At 40.0% G+C, this 15,939-nt stretch overlaps 1 protein-coding gene across 11 annotated transcripts in view; it reads right to left on the bottom strand.

Annotated features, from left to right (window-relative positions):
* The window catches only part of CLASP1 (cytoplasmic linker associated protein 1), a 506,270-nt gene that overhangs the window by 154,980 nt on the left and 335,351 nt on the right, over positions 1 to 15,939 (bottom strand). For 3 of the 11 annotated variants that reach the window (XM_033944379.1, XM_033944384.1, XM_033944387.1), the window contains exons 23-27: positions 15,057 to 15,080; positions 10,689 to 10,933; positions 8,316 to 8,390; positions 8,132 to 8,195; positions 5,494 to 5,496 (exon numbers count right to left, since the gene is read on the bottom strand). In XM_033944379.1, coding sequence (XP_033800270.1) covers positions 5,494 to 5,496; positions 8,132 to 8,195; positions 8,316 to 8,390; positions 10,689 to 10,933; positions 15,057 to 15,080 — 411 coding nt within the window. The remainder of the gene's footprint in view (positions 1 to 5,493; positions 5,497 to 8,131; positions 8,196 to 8,315; positions 8,391 to 10,688; positions 10,934 to 15,056; positions 15,081 to 15,939) is intronic. The other 8 variants (XM_033944381.1, XM_033944385.1, XM_033944389.1 and 5 more) reach the window with 4 other exon arrangements.

The following is a 15,939-nucleotide window of genomic DNA, read 5'->3' as shown; positions in this document are numbered from 1 at the left end:
GACAAAACCTATGCCTTCCAAGCTGCCAAACTAAACCCTTGGCTGGCCCAAATGGTCCTCAAAGCCCACAACTATCTCGACTTCAGAAAAACACTTAAAACCCACCTAGTCCGAGAGCAAGACCCTTAAAGTCCCTAATGCCCCTTCCTTCAATCCTCCTCCTCCCTCCTACCGAAACTTCTCCCCCCCCCCCATCTCCCTCCTCTCCCCCCTTCTTCCTCCTTGTAGTTCGTAATTCTATGATCAATTTGGAATGTAACCACTTGTAACTACTTTCTCCTTGCTACTCGCAACTCTATGATCAATTTGGTATGTACCCATTTGTAACTTCTTTCTCCTTGCTGTTCGCAACTCTATGATCAATTTGGCATGTAACCTCTTGTAATTTGTTCTAACCCATGTGAACCGCCTAGAACTCATCTGGGTATGGCGGTATACAAAAATAAAGTTATTATTATTATTATTATTATTAAAGTATCAGCCTCTGAGTTGGGAAGGGATAAAAACAGAAAGGGTGCAATCCCTGTGTACTCCCATAGGCTTATGAAGCTGGATCCCAGCCCTGATACTGACAGAGGTGGAATTTCAAAAAAATAGGAGTAACCTCCCACTTTTTATGTCTGTAACTTTTGAAAGTGAGCAACATGGAAAGGGCCTCCTCATTAGGATCTGCTGCTTATTTGCAAGTGATCTGAACGAAACACTGTCAAAGTCAGGATGCTGACCCAGCACCAACACATATTACATTCTTACGCCCCATAATCTTTTTAGGATCACTTGTGAATATGCCAATACAATTAGTACAAATTGAGTGCAGGGTTCTAGTCAGGGGCAGCTCAAGGCACTCTGCTGCCTGAGGCGAAGGATAAGATGGCACACCCACCCCCCCTTCCACCACTCTTCCTCAGGGACAACGGTGATTGGAAGAGATAGAAACAGCAAACTGACAGGCGTCAAGCAATTAATTACAAAATCATGAAAACTTACATATAAACCATATATATTTATATTTTATATGCACATAAAATCAAAGTTGAACCACACACAAAAGAAAAATGTACAGTTTATTCCACCAAGGTTTGCAGGAGTCTAGGCTTTGCCTGGATAGCAAATAATGGGGTATGGCTACAATCTCCTGCAGTATATCACACAGATGATACAGTAAACAGCCTGGAAATTTGCCTGCCTGTTTCTCAGCCAGCAGTTTGGGCAAGGCTTGCACTTTCTGGAAACTTCGATCCATTAGAGCATATTTTGATATGTCAGCATTCAGAATTCTGGTACAATCCCTCGTATTGAGTCAATTTGATTACTGCAACATCGCCTATTTAGCAGTTTCCCAAAAGAATATGCAACTATTACAATTAATGCAAAATGCAGCGGTCAGACTAGTATTCGGGCTGAAGAAGTTTGATCACGTGACACCTTACTACCGACAGCTACACTGGTTACCGATAGAGGCACGCGTAAAGTTTAAGTTCGCCTGCCTCTGCTTTAAAGTACTACACGGACTAGCCCCTAAATACATAACTGACCTTTTCTCCTTCTCAGCCAACAGGCATAAGAGAAGCTCACATTCGAACTTCGTTTCCCCTCCAGTTAGAGGATGTAAACTCAAAAAACACCATCAACACCTTCTCTCACATCAGGCAGCATTATGGCGTAAAGATCTAGAACAATTACTTATGAGGAATTCAGGAGGCCTAAAAACCTATCTGTTCCTGAAGTATCTAGGCAGCTTACCCGTACATCTTTCTCTTCAATAACGGTTCTCTTGACCATTTAACCACTTTCTGTCACCTCTATTAAATTCAATTAATTTGTACCATCTTTTAACCTTTGTAAACCGCATCGAACTTCACGGTCCTGCGGTATATAAACTCTTATTATTATTAATGGCTATGCAGCCAAGAACATAGTGCATTAGGCACTGTGGCGAACATTCACCTAAATTTGCTCCCTAGCTGGAATTGGACTATTGAGCTGTTGCACAACCTATATGCCCTGCACCCTAGTACAGATGGCAGCATGACACTGGGGAGAAAGTTCAGGGACTTTCCTGAATTACATGACCTGTATCTTCAAGGACATCAAATTCTGAGAATTAAAGGTTTAGAACATGGGGAGGAATTTGCTTATCCTCAAGGACAATGGCTCCTTGGATTGTATAAAAGGAAGCATTGGAAACCAAGCTGGTTTTTCCATTTGAACAGAGCTGCCAAAATCTGGGTTTTCTCCCAGCCACCTGCTCTGCTGAACCTACTGGATGCTCAGAGTTCCTGCCTGCCTTCTTCCTGCCCATCCGCCTAGGAGAGGACATACCATCATCTGTTATTGCTAAAAAGGGTAATATTAGCAACCCCGGCTTCAAGGTCTATGTTCATTTTTTCTAATTAGCTGATAAGAAAATATGTCTTTTAGTTTCCTGAGTTCATTTGTTTGCGTGAGATTCTGAGTCACTCGTGTTTTCATGTTTGATTGTTACACTTGCATGCAAATAAAGTCTCTGTTTTTATAATAACTGGCTTATTTCATGGCTTGTCAGTATTGTTTAGGAGCTTAGAACACAAATCCAATCACAGGGGAAGGCAAATAAATAAATGATAAATTCAGAATGCTAAATAAGATTCCATTACACAAATTCACGTTCCTCCTTGCACTGTTTCCAATGTGTACCTGGCAAGATCCTATAGAAATGATAAACAGTAGTAGTAGTAAAATCTGTTTTATTCTTTATGATCTTGCTCCTGTACACTTAGGGCTTGATGCACTAAAGTCAGCGATTGTCGCTAAACCTGTTTTCATAGCTTTAGCGATGATCACTTTTACCGACCCGATGCACAAAATGGCTCACAGCCTGTTTTTCCCCTTGATCGCCCATTTTCCAATCCAGCCATGCAAATTAGCTAAAACCCCATGCAAAGTAGTCAAGCAATTGATGCACTATCATCACTTGGCAATGCAAAGAAAAAAACACCAAACCCCCCGCCCCCCCCCCCAAGAGTTTTAGCTACCAGAAAAAAACCAGCTACAGAGGATGGATATAGAGGGAGGAGTCTAAGGTCCTGATTTGTTCAGGTGTCAGACCTTAAGCCCCTCCCTGTGCATTACATGGGATAAAGAAGTGCACTGGGGAGGGGAAGGCCTGTCATTTTCCATGGGTGGGGCTTGGAGCTGGAGGCACGTGCTTCACTCCAGCTCTCACCATCTAGGAAAGGGGGGGGGTTCGGGAAGTGGAGGGGTTTGGGGAAGCAGGAGGGAGTGGGCATCCCTCCTGTCTTTTTTTTCAGGAGGAAGGGAGGGGAGGGGATGGTTGGGGGGTCAGTGGCATGGAGGTCCAGGACCAGTTGGGGGCATAGCGTGGGGGTATTTGGCTAGGCAGGAGGGAGAAGGCAACCCTCCTGCCATTTTTGCTGCCATGGGGGGGGGGGTCGTGTCCAGTTCATGGGGGGAGGAGCATTGGGGAGGGCCATCAGTGTATGTGGGGGAGGGGCTTTATTCTTTATTTTTATGGGGCAGATTGTGCGTGTGTAACCACATTAAAAAAAAAAGAAAGAAGCCCTAACAGCAGTGACAGGAGGCTGCTTCCCTATCACTGCTGTTAGGACTCTGCACATGTGTCAATCGCTCACTGAGCGATTGATCTGTCGGGTTTGCGTGCAAATCATTTGAATGCAAACTTGGTAGCGCATCAATCGCTGTTCCACAATTGGCCAGAGAATCGGCCAACAGCAATCCGGTTGGTATTACCGACTGACTTAGTGTATCTATCCCTTAATTTACACCTGCAGGTTGCCCCCTCTGGTACTGGCGGCTGCTAGAACCTAGCTGCAGATCTCCGAGGCCTGGGGCAAGGAGAACAAGTATTCCTAGAGAAGTCAATTGTATGTAAATTATATAAAGAATAATTACTCATTCACATGTGCATTTCTAGATCAACCATAAAACTCTCCCAACAAGGAGTACAGAGTAGAAGTAGAATGGCACAGGTTGCTCAATCCTCTTTTTTTCCGTTGCATTTGTTCAGGAGGTTAAAGCCCTACATCTCAAAGTCATTTTTGTTCTATTCTTCAAAGCTTGGTGTTTTGTAAAATTAACATAGTAGATGACGGCAGATAAAGACCCGAATAGTCCATCCAGTCTGCCCAATCTGATTCAATTTTTTTTTTTTTTATATATTTTTATTCATTTTTAAATCAAATAGCCAATGCACAAAAATATATCATAAATAATTCCAATATAGCACTGTAATCTCTAACACATAAAATCTAATAGTATAAAAAATCCCCACCCACCCACCCTTCATCAATTTCCCAACAAGCATACATTATACTATATTATGCATTTATCATAACATAACTTTTTTAATTTCATTCCAAATCCACCCACCCCACTTGAGTGTGCTAAATAAATCTAAAAAAGAGTAAGAAAAGGAAAAGAAAAGAGTTTATATCTATTCATCACAATACTTTTCCAATGGCCCCCATATCTTTATAAAATTATTATAGTTCCCTTTTTGTAACGCTATTGCTCTTTCCATGTTAAAAATATGGCATAACGAATTCCACCAGAATGTGTAATTAAGATTACCGTATTTTCACATAGATAACGCGCACCTGTGTAAAACGCGCACACGGGTATAGCGCGCGGGAAACCGAAATATATGTAAAAAAAATTTTATATACCGCGCATGCTGCCCCGACTCTCCCATCGCCGCCCGACTCTCCTTTCGCCCGCCCCGACTCTCCTCTCCCCCTTGAAGTCCTGTCCCCACCCTGAAAGCCTGATGCCCCCCACCCGACGTCCGATTCACCCCCCCACAGGACCGCTCACACCCCCACCCCGAAGGACCGCTCGCACGCACCCGCACCCCCACCCCGAAGGACCGCTCGCATGCACTCACACCCCCACCCGCACCCCCACCCTGAAGGACCGCTCGCACCCCCACAGCCTCCCGACCCCCCCCCCCATCATGTAGAAGCTCCTATCCAGTGATCTTTATTCATCCAAACCAATTCAAACATCCAAAGCAACTCAAACATCCAAAGCTATAGATTCGGAGCAACAACATGAACATTTTACTTTAGTCCACTTGTTATTTTAAAGACCATTTGATACCCAAAGACTCCTAAGACTCCTGATGCAGGCCGGATGGCCAAAACATGATCATGTCGAGTCATTGAGTTGCTTTGGATGTTTGAATTGGTTTGGATGAATAAAGATCACTGGATTTATCAGATGAGTTGAAAGACACTTTTTTGTGCACCATTCTGATTGGACATTTCCACTTTGCTCTTGCTTGTTCGATTTTTGTGGAATTGGTTCCCCTGTTTTATTGTGTCTTCTAGACGTTTTCATTTTTTGAAAAAGAGCCCCTTGTTATATGGACAATCACCGATCAGAGATTTTTCCCCATTATAAACCTTACTTTAATGCTGTACATGTCATAATGTAAAAATCAGATTAGGAAGAAAAAAAGGCAAAAACACTTACTCTCTGTTGAGAATTCCACCACACAGCAGACCATGCAACAAAACAAATCATCTGTTAGTAGCTTATAATGAATTAATACACACAAGTACAACTTCTTTGTGTTTGTAAAATTTCTTCTACCTTCAGGACTAATACTGCTGAAGTGACTGGCCATGGATCCCCGTGACTTTCAAGCTGCCTCTTGTGCCTTTTCACTTTTCTTTCAACTTGCACATCTCATTTCTCTAACTTCTTGTTGCTTTTCATATTAGGTCCCTTAACTAAAGCAAATACTCTGCCTTCCCTGGCTACTCTTTTTTTCTCATGACTATCATCCTCTTTGGTTTTCCTTATCTCTTTTTTTCATGGAAGAATTACTTTTCTATTAATGCAAGAAAAAGAGATAAGTGATACCTCACACGCAACGCCACCTTTCATGGTCTCTTTTTAAAAAATTTGTATTTATATGCATTATTGATAATAAAAATAAGTAAATTCTCACTTGTACAGAAAGCTGACAAAAAAGGAACAGAGTGTTCAATATAATCACCACATTAATCAAAACCCAAGTGTGTAATTATAAAAGGAATGGAACAATTTTCAGGTATCACCAGAAGTCCACAGAGTAATAGGATCCAATACAATTTAGGAGATAGAAAGGAAAATAGAAAAAAAAAACCCTCCATCTTAAAGAAAAGAAGGCCTACTGTTAACAGAGAAGCAGACATTTATTTTTTTTTAGTATTTATATACCACTTATAGCCTAAGCCAGGGGGAGGCAATTCCAGTCTTCAAGAGCCACAGGCCAGTCAGGTTTTCAGGATATCCACAATGAATATGCATGAGATATATTTGCATGCACTGCCTCCTTGAGATGCAAATCTTTCTCATGCATATTTATTGTGGATATCCCGAAAACTGACCTGCCTGTGGCTCTCGAGGCCCGGAATTGCCTACCCCTGGCCTAAGCGGTTTACATTCAGGTACTCAAGTATTTCTCTCTAATCTAAGGTTGTTTTCAAAGCACACACTCTTATAAAGTTAAATGGAGGGGCATTTTCGATATGATGTCCAAATGCGAGTTTGAATGTTTTGTGGAAGACACACACAAATCTAGCAGTGAACATAATCATTTTTGAAACAGAAAATCATCTATTTTTTGTTTTGAAAATGATCATTTTTCAGATGTGCTTGTCCTCAGTGCATCTATCTTTTCGAACCATTAAAAAAAAAAAAACAACCAACCAAATATCCACAACCCCCCCCACACACACACACACACAAAACAAGCCATTGGGATGAAGGAGGGGCCAGCAGTTTTAGTAGACTGGCCACATAAACTTTGCAGCAGAGCAGTGCAGCACCTTACGAAGCACTGCAGCAAACTTCATATAAAAAGGCCAAGATGCATATCTCACCATAACCCTCTTATATTGTATGATAAACTCTCCAAAGCCCTCGCAAAACCTACTGGACTCAACTGTATACCACACCAATAGCCTTTATGCTGTAGGTACAGTAGGATCTGGATGGATTTTGGAAGGCTCATATAGTCCACCATAAGTGTAGTAGTTAGAATGGTGTATGGGCCAGAGTCCAACCACCAGGCTACTCAAGAGATTTGATTGCTGCTCTACTAGGACTGGCCATAATATCTGTATGTAGTTTCATTCACATCTTTGAGAGGTGAGAAGGGGTCATGTCTTCATCACTCTAGTGGTAATCTGGTCAGCTTGACCCTCTTTTGGCATTTACTCATGGTTAAAACAGGTTTAGGCCCAAATGTCTAAATTGTGTCCTAAACATTTTCTAAAATGTTTGATTCTTGCAGAAACCTTCCTAGTCCTACCAAACCACGTCTCTAACACACCTACCTCCTTGAGATTTAGACACACTGAAGACAAGCATCACGGAAATCAGTCTAGAAAACAGGTTTCGAAAATAGTGAATCTGAAGAATTTGGTGAGAAAAATGGCCATTAGAGAATGACACAGTGACAAAATTCATCACCGTTCCCATCCCCGCGGATAACCGCGGGAAATAATCCCATGTCATTTTCTAGTGTCTATTTCAACCTCGGTCCTTCTACACCAGCATTCTTCAAAGCAAAGCTTGCGGGTCAGTGGCTGTGGCCATTCATACTCTGATTTTTCCCTCTCTCCATAAAGAATGACATGAAGATGGTTTCCCGCGGTTATCTGCGGGGATGGGAACGGTGATGAATTTTGTCACCGTGTCATTCTCTAATGGTCATCTATCCCTTTATGCCACATTTTGGACATTCATTTTTGAAAATGAGCCTCTATATTACTCATTTGACAACTCTAAGTAGGGTTGTCTGGCAGCCGAAAAGCAGATTAATGAGAAGAATCTCCCAAAATAGCAGCTTGGTACATTATTATATATTTACAAGGGAATTTAAGGTAAAATGTACCACCTTTTATTTTCTGTGTGTACTTGATCACAAAAATGCTATACACAGCACTCTACCCCCTTCATTTCAGAAATTTCTGTAAATGCTAGTATTTACTGGCAGGGATTTTATAACACCATTACACCCGCCTCTCAGATTCTGACTGTGGATTTTAGTTAAAAGTAGTCAGAAAAATGTCATGCATACACTAACATGCAATAGAAGAAAAACGCCAGCTTTGCTCACCTTGCTGTGGGGGTCTGCAAACATCCGGGTGAAGATTTCACAAAGCCTTTTCAATTCAACTCGACTAGGAAACACATATTAAAGAACCGTGAGGTATTGCGGTATATAAATAAATGGATTATTTATTTATTATTAGTAGTAACCTTTCCCTTGTCAACATGTTAATCTGAAAGAGGTTGCCTACCAAGTTAAGATAGAGGTTAAGTCTGATGTTTGGAGTTGTGAGAAAGCAGTCAAAGGAAGGAAAGGGAAATGCAACCTGTAAAGAAAAATATATTTTAAAAAACTTAATGTTTCTTGGTCAAATTACTTTCTTTAATCTCTCAAACCTTTTAAAGCCAGCTACATTAACGGCCTCTTTTACAAAACGCGTTAGCGGCTGCTCTGTGCTATCGGCCCCGAAGCCCATAGAGATTTAAAGGGCTTCGGGGCTGTTGCCGCACGGCTTTGTAAAAGAGGTAGTAAGTCAGAGGGCTGGTAGCTGTGGAGTCATTTTTTTTTTTATCGTTCCACAGTTGAACTACTGAACCTAGGAACATATGTTGCTCTGAAATTCAATAGATCCTACAAGTATTATCAATAAAGTTTGGTATAAAAGGACTCATACAATTTTATTAGCTGCCAAAAATAGGGAAAGAAGTGAATTGTTTTGCAACCTGCATAGAAAATTTGTGACTGAAAACCCATCTCAAACCACTTAGATCAGAGATGCAAATGGTCAATCTTCAAAGGTTTTCAGGATATTCCTAGTGAAAAAATATGAGGTAGGTTCCCATTCAATGGAAGCAGTACACACACAGATTTTTCTCGTGCATATTCTTTGCCGGTATCCTGAACAGTTGACCACTGAACTTGTGCCATCCCTGGGCATACAGTTTCATGTGGCTCAGAAAGGGTAAGTAATATTCAAGGATGTATTTATTAAGGTGCTATACAAGTAAGGCTTTTATCACAGCTTAATATCCCAAGTTAATCAGTCCAGTGGTATTTAAATAATACTGCTTGTGATCAACCTCACAAACAGCATTATTCATTGCTGCCCTGGAGCATCAGGTCACTAAACTATAGTACATGGGAGCAGAAGCGATCCCCAGTCATGACTGCTCCTTGCTGATGCTGGGTTCAAAACGGCATTGCCAACCCCTAGTGATAGTTCATAGTACTATCGTCAGGGGTCAAGTTGAGTGGAAAGTAATATAACATATAATATTGCAAAAACAAAAGGAGTAAAACCTTAGTACAGACTGTTATGTTGTGGGCTTGTTCCGTACTGTGTTTATGCTTATTAAAACTTTATATAGAGTATACTGCCTATATTTATACAAGGACAATGTGATTTACAATCAAAATTTAAAAGAAAAGAATGACAACATTATTTAGAACAGAAAAGAAGTCACTCCAAATTACAACGGGTTGAAAACTTCAACAGAACGCTCGAACCACCACATCTCCTCTATCAGTTGAAGAAAGGGAAAAGGATTGGGATTGGCATACCACCTTGTTTGTAGTTAGTTATACAACAATACTTGATAGGACATCTTGATTTTTTGATTATGAGCCCCATAATCTATTGGAAAATCCTGACTTCTGAATATAAACCCATCTGAATATAAACCGAGGTAACCTTTCCCCCCAAAAGGGTGAAAAAAGGTTGGCTCGAATATAAACCGAACTCGTGGCAGTCTCGCAAGGTTACTGTAGTGTAGAAACTCTTTTTTTAAAAAAAATTCTTTATTCATTTTTAAAACTTTCAATAAGTGCAGTATAAGATAGAATCATTTTACACTTTAACATCAATTAATATTCTACCAAAGTCTAATACATATCAAATATCCCTCCCTCCCACATATCCAACAATTGTCCTTAAACATAAGAAAACATAAAATATCCTCACCCCCCCCTTCCCGACTTGGACTTGTATGTTCAAAGAGAAAGAGAAAGAAAAAAAAAATTCCAATATTCATTCTTTACAATACTTTGTTAATGGTTCCCAAACATCCTTAAATTTCTTAAAATGCCCCTGTTGTATGGCTATTACCCGCTCCATTTTAAAAATGTGGCATAAAGAACTCCACCAAAAATTATAATTCATAATTATAATTAGGAACTCACATCAGCCATTTTGTGTAGTAAGACTACATGAGCCAGGAGCTTAGGAGGATTGCTCTTGCCTTGCTCACCTCTGTTCCAGCAGGGCTTAAGATAAGCCCAGGGAGAGGCCTGTGATAAGTCCATTTGTTTTATCATTCCCTCATTGATAAATTCCCTAACCTTTATTTGTCCTGTTTGTCTGTTTTTAATTAGATTGTAAGCTCTATTGAGCAGAGATTGTCTCTTACATTAATGTGCAGATCTGCATATGTATAGCAGTGCAATAGAAATGATTAGTAGTAGTAGTAGTAGTAATAATAAGACTCAAATATAAACAGACATCCATGTTTTTGGGCCTTTTTATTAGCCCCAAAATCTAGGTTTATATTCAAATATGTATATTCGAATATAAGCCTAGATTTTGGTCCATATATATATATATATACACACACACATATATATTTACCTGAGTGTCCTTTGGCTCTTCAACAAATTCTGAAGACCTATAAGTCCTTCTTTGCGCTCAGACCAGTTTGAACTGGCACAGTGATTCAGAACTTCTGCTACATCTTCGGTCTGCCGCAAGTAATGTGGGATGCTCCCATTTCTGGAACCGTAGGACCGTTCTGAGCAGGCACTTGACGCATCACTGTTGGCATCGTCATCAGAGTACATTCCATACGGTTCATATCTCCTCCTCGCTGGCTTCTTCTGCAGAAATGCAATTGACAAATTATATTAATATGATCTTCAAAAGTCTCTGTGTAACAAAGTTTCGGCTGGATCTACTCATGTGCGCATTAACACCATTATGATGTTATCAGCAACTACGTCCCACTGCAGAAAATGGGACCTGCAGTAAAATAACATGCACTGGCCATGTTAGTGCATGCTAATGCAGCAGTGCATGTTAGAAATTCTAGCAGTACATCAAGTCATCTGGCACACTTCTACAATCTATCCTATATGCTTTAAAATTCTTCCTTGAAATCACTACCATCCATCAGATCTAATTTCTACTCATCATTATTTCTTTTTTATTTATAACATTTCTAAAAGTTGAAAAATGTTATTAATATGGACTTCCAATTATCTGAGCAGTTATCTGGCCCAAAAGGCTAAAAATTGCAACAACTGATGTCATAAGATACTTTCCAGTGCCCAGGAAACACACTTAAAAAAATCTGAGATTTACTTATCTAACTTATGTCTTACCCATCAACACACTGCTGTACTTCTGGCTTGTCTGTTATGTTTATTCTGCCCAGAGGGTACAATTTTAGAGATTCATTTTAATTTTTAGAAGCAAGGGAATTTATTTTTGTTTTGTTTAAATGGTCTGACTATGGAAAACGTACATATTGATTTTGCTATGTAAAAGGTTATAATTTTCATTGACCCTCTAGTCATAGAGGAATTCTTAAGTTTAAGGATCAATTTTTCATAAAGTTCGTCAACACTAATGAAAAACACCCAGTCTTTCATTTAGATTTGCATCCACTTATCTTTAACTGGATACTCATAGGATTTTATATTTTTGGGCCAATTAAAAAACAAAAAACCACCCCACTATCTTCATAGCAAAAATGGTTACAAAGTCAAGACGATTAAATGTATACAAAATCCACAGAGCTAAAAATATTAATTTGGGAGCGGTTAGCAATGCAAATGGATTTTTTCCTTCCTAACATTGTTTTAAGGAGAAATGGAACCACTAACATAGGGCTACTTTTAACTCTCACAATGTTTAAATCCTTATTAATAAATACATTTTCAAATTTATGGAAAAAAAAAAAAAGTTCCTGCACAAAGTAGGTGCAAAAATACACAGGTACTTTGTGTCCATAAGTTTCAAAAAGGAAACATATACAAGGATGATGGAAAGTCCATGGATAGAACATACCCGTGAGACTTTGCCCCAATTGGGCAACTTAAAGCAGCTTGAAATACTCACTATAAATTTGTGCACCACTTGAGGTTATAAATTGAATCAAGGAAGTAGTATAAATTTTTATAAATAAGGACAACAGTTCATGTGTGTAGAGAGATATTCCTGCTCATATGGACTACTGCACTGCTAGCAAGACTTTGGGCTCCTTTTACTAAGGGGCGCTAGCATTTTTAGCGCATGCAGGAAATTACCGCGCGCTACGCGGCTAGAACTAATGCCAGCTCAATGCTGGCGTTAAGGTCTAGCGCGCGCTATTCCACGCGTTAAAGACCTAATGCAGCTTAGTAAAAGGAGCCCTATATTCAGAAACTTCCACTGGCAGTTAAAATTATAAAGGATATTTTCTCACTGTTTTTAGGCAAATTTTATGATTGCAAAGTACCTTTTCTCATCACTGTTTCTATCAGTCTGCACGTAAATATGGGCATAAAATATGAGGGAGACTGCTCAGCAGTGGTGTACCTAGTATATTTGACACCCAGGGCCAATAATTTTTAATACCCCTTCTTTATATTAATGAAAAAATTATTTTTAGTAATAATCCACGAGTCGCACAACAAGGTGCAGTGAGCACTAGAACATCAATATACTGATTGCAAAACTAAACAAGCCAGATTAGTACAGATCGATCCTGCACAGTCAATGCTAACAGAAAACCATGTCTTTTTCATTCACGCAGAACACATATACACCCTCATCCAGAACTGAATAAGTAATCACAAACTAAAATTAGAAATACGCTTTTGTAGATAAAAGTTAAACTGAACCACCAAGAAGCCAGACTCTGCATATAGTGCAACACCACAGAAACAGTCCCCTAATACTGTGCAAAATATAAAGGTAGCAGATATAAATTTGGAAAAAATGACAAATAATCACCACTTTTCAAATTAATAGAAATAAAACAAAAGATGGAAAATAAGATAATACCATTTTATCCTAAAGCAACAAAAAAAAAAAGAAAAGAAAAATGTCTTTTCCTACCTCTGTTGTCTCTTGTTTTTGCTTTTCTCATTTTCTTTTCACTCTCTTTCATCCCAGCATCTGCCCTCTTTCATTGCCCCTTCTATTAACTGTCTGTCCTCTCCTCCTTCCATATGGTATCTGCCCTTTCTTTTGACCCTTCCATGAACTGTCTACCCTCTCCCTTTTCCATTCAGCTTGTGACCCCTCTCTCCTTTTTACATGATTCATTCCAACTTCATCCCTCTCTCCATTTTCTCTCTCCTTTCCCTGACTCCGACTCCTCCCATACTGTGTCATGTCTCTCCTTTCATTTCCTTCTTTCCTTCCTTTCTCACCCCACCCCATTGTACGCCATGGTCTGGCATCTTTATCTCCTTCCCTTCTATATACCCCCACCCCATGCACTGGCATCTCTCTCCTCTTCATCCCTCCCCTTCTCTCCTACCCATAGTCTGGCATCTCCCTTCACCCTTCTCCATTCTCTTCTTTTTTCCCTGCACCCTGCCCCATGGTCTGGCATCACTGTCTCCTTCCATCTCTCCCTCCCCTTTCCATGCTCTGACATATCTCTCCTCTGCTTTCCTTCCTTCTTTCTCTCCCCACCCCTTTCCATGCTACCCTACCCCATGCTTTGGCATCTCTCCTCTCCTCTGCTTCCCTTCCCTCCCATGTGGTCTGACATCTCTTTTTCCTCACCCTTCTCTTTTCTTCCCATCCCCTATCCCATAGTCTGGCATTTGTCACCTTCCATCTCTCTCTCCTCCCCCTCTGGGTTAGCCTCTCCTCTTCTCTGCTTCCCTTCCCTCTCCCTCCCCTATGGTCTGGCATCTCTCTCTCCTCTCCTTTCCCTTCCCTGGTGGTCCTTATTTCTTTCTTCCTCCCTTCCAATTTGGCATCTTTCAACTGGGTGCGACATTTCTCGTACATCTCTCTCTCAGCTACTTGTAAGTTTCGAGCTTCCAGCAGCGTTAATGAAATGAACATGCTGCCTTTGGCTGTCCCAAAAACTTTCCCTCTACTTCAACTTCCTGTCCCTACAGAGGATGTTACACTAGAGGGAAAGCTTCCGCGCCTCCGAAGATGTGTTCAGCTCATTAACGCTGCCAGCATCCCAAAGCTTACAGGTTGCAGCATGAAAAGACCGGATTCTGGACTGGAGTACCCCCCGATGAGCTGCACCTGGAGCAGACTGCCCCTCATGCTCCCTCTTGGTACCCCACTGCAGCTGAGTGACAGTTCTGTGGGCCATCACACAGCTCTCTTTCTGGCTTGGTCTTTTGTACCCCAGATTGGCCAAGGATGCTGCATTCAGAGCCACTAAGAGGGAAAGAAGGAAGTCATGTTCACCAATAAAGGTGATACTTTGTGTCTGGCTTTAGAACCTGCGATGCAGGGTTCTGAAAAGAGACCTAGTGAATAACTTCCGGCCTTTGCAATGGCCAAACATGGAAGAGTGAGAGAGAGATTGATCTAACGGGGAGAAAAATCCCCTGATAGATGCAAATGAAGGCTCATGGCTATGAGTGATCTGAAAAGGAAGGATATACCAGACCAAAAAAGTATAAAAAAGGAGGCATAAGGCAAAAATAAATAAATAAATTTTAAAAAAGCAACAAGGCCAGCAAGCAACCAAATAGATATTTTGAATTATATCATTAATATTGATGTTTTAACACATCTACTAAAGCAGAAAAAAATTGGTTTGATTAAAGTTAAATGAATATTTTTATAAACTATCCCATAAACTTATTTCCTAAAAATGTATGTGCAGAAATTAAATGTTAACAAACCAGCTGCTCTTTATAAACAAAGATGCTATTCAGAAATCCTAAATTCTTTTTCATTTTCCCTCAACATAACAAAATTAAACAGGAATAAAGGCAAGAAGCAGAAATAAAGTAAAGAAAGCTCCAGTACCTTGCTTCTGGGGTCTCCTAAGAGCTGAAGTCAGGAAAATAATGAAGGATGGGGGGAAAAAGCACAGAGAGTGGTGTCAGAAGCTGAAGTGGGGGTCTTTCCCACAACAGAAAAACAGCAACTTAAAAAAAGAAAAGAAAAAAAAAAAAAAAAGACGACGACTTGAACAGATCTCTTTCTCAAAGCAGAGTACAAACATAATGACGTGCCAGATTTTGTTTTATTTCCTTTTCCAGACTTTGTGTTATACTGTTTGCTAAACTTATATTCAGAAACAAACTTAATGGAATGTGTCATCTCCTGGAAAAAAAAAAATCACTGGTATGGGGATATATGACCTAAACATGCAAAAGCATGCAAATTCCACTTCATTATCTCAGTTCTTCCCATTATAAGCCATATTAATGTCTTCCCAAATTACCTGTGCTGACAAAAAGTCAATTTACCTTAGATCAAGAAATAAAGCAAAACACTGGCTTCCCATGCCAAGAGATGCCTAAAAACCTATTCATGGGCTTACAGATATCCCACTGTTCTAGGACAATCAAGTTTGTTTGGTTTTTCATTTTTTGTAGAATCTTTCAAAGCAATTACTTGAGATCTTAACCTCTGGAAGCTAATTTTGAAGATCTGAAGAGTCAGCAATAAGATTACCATAGAGATGTACACCTTTGATCATGCAAATCAATTTCCAGATATCTCAAACTTCATCTAGATGACTAAAACTATGGGAGAATTCAGGAAGCTGTTACTACATGATCTTCAGTTCCCTTAAAGTACTTTTTCAGTAGTAATTGAATAGTTGTAAACTGGCAGTAAGCTCTCTTTTCTTGAGTATAAGGCACCTTTTTCTGAAACAAAAGTCCTGACTCCCACCTGAGAA

Source organism: Geotrypetes seraphini, chromosome 5 (genome assembly GCF_902459505.1).
Source record: "Geotrypetes seraphini chromosome 5, aGeoSer1.1, whole genome shotgun sequence".
Classification (NCBI taxonomy): domain Eukaryota; kingdom Metazoa; phylum Chordata; class Amphibia; order Gymnophiona; family Dermophiidae; genus Geotrypetes; species Geotrypetes seraphini.
The sequence above is the reverse complement of the archived record's forward strand: the minus strand, read 5'-3'. Positions and strand labels throughout refer to the sequence as shown.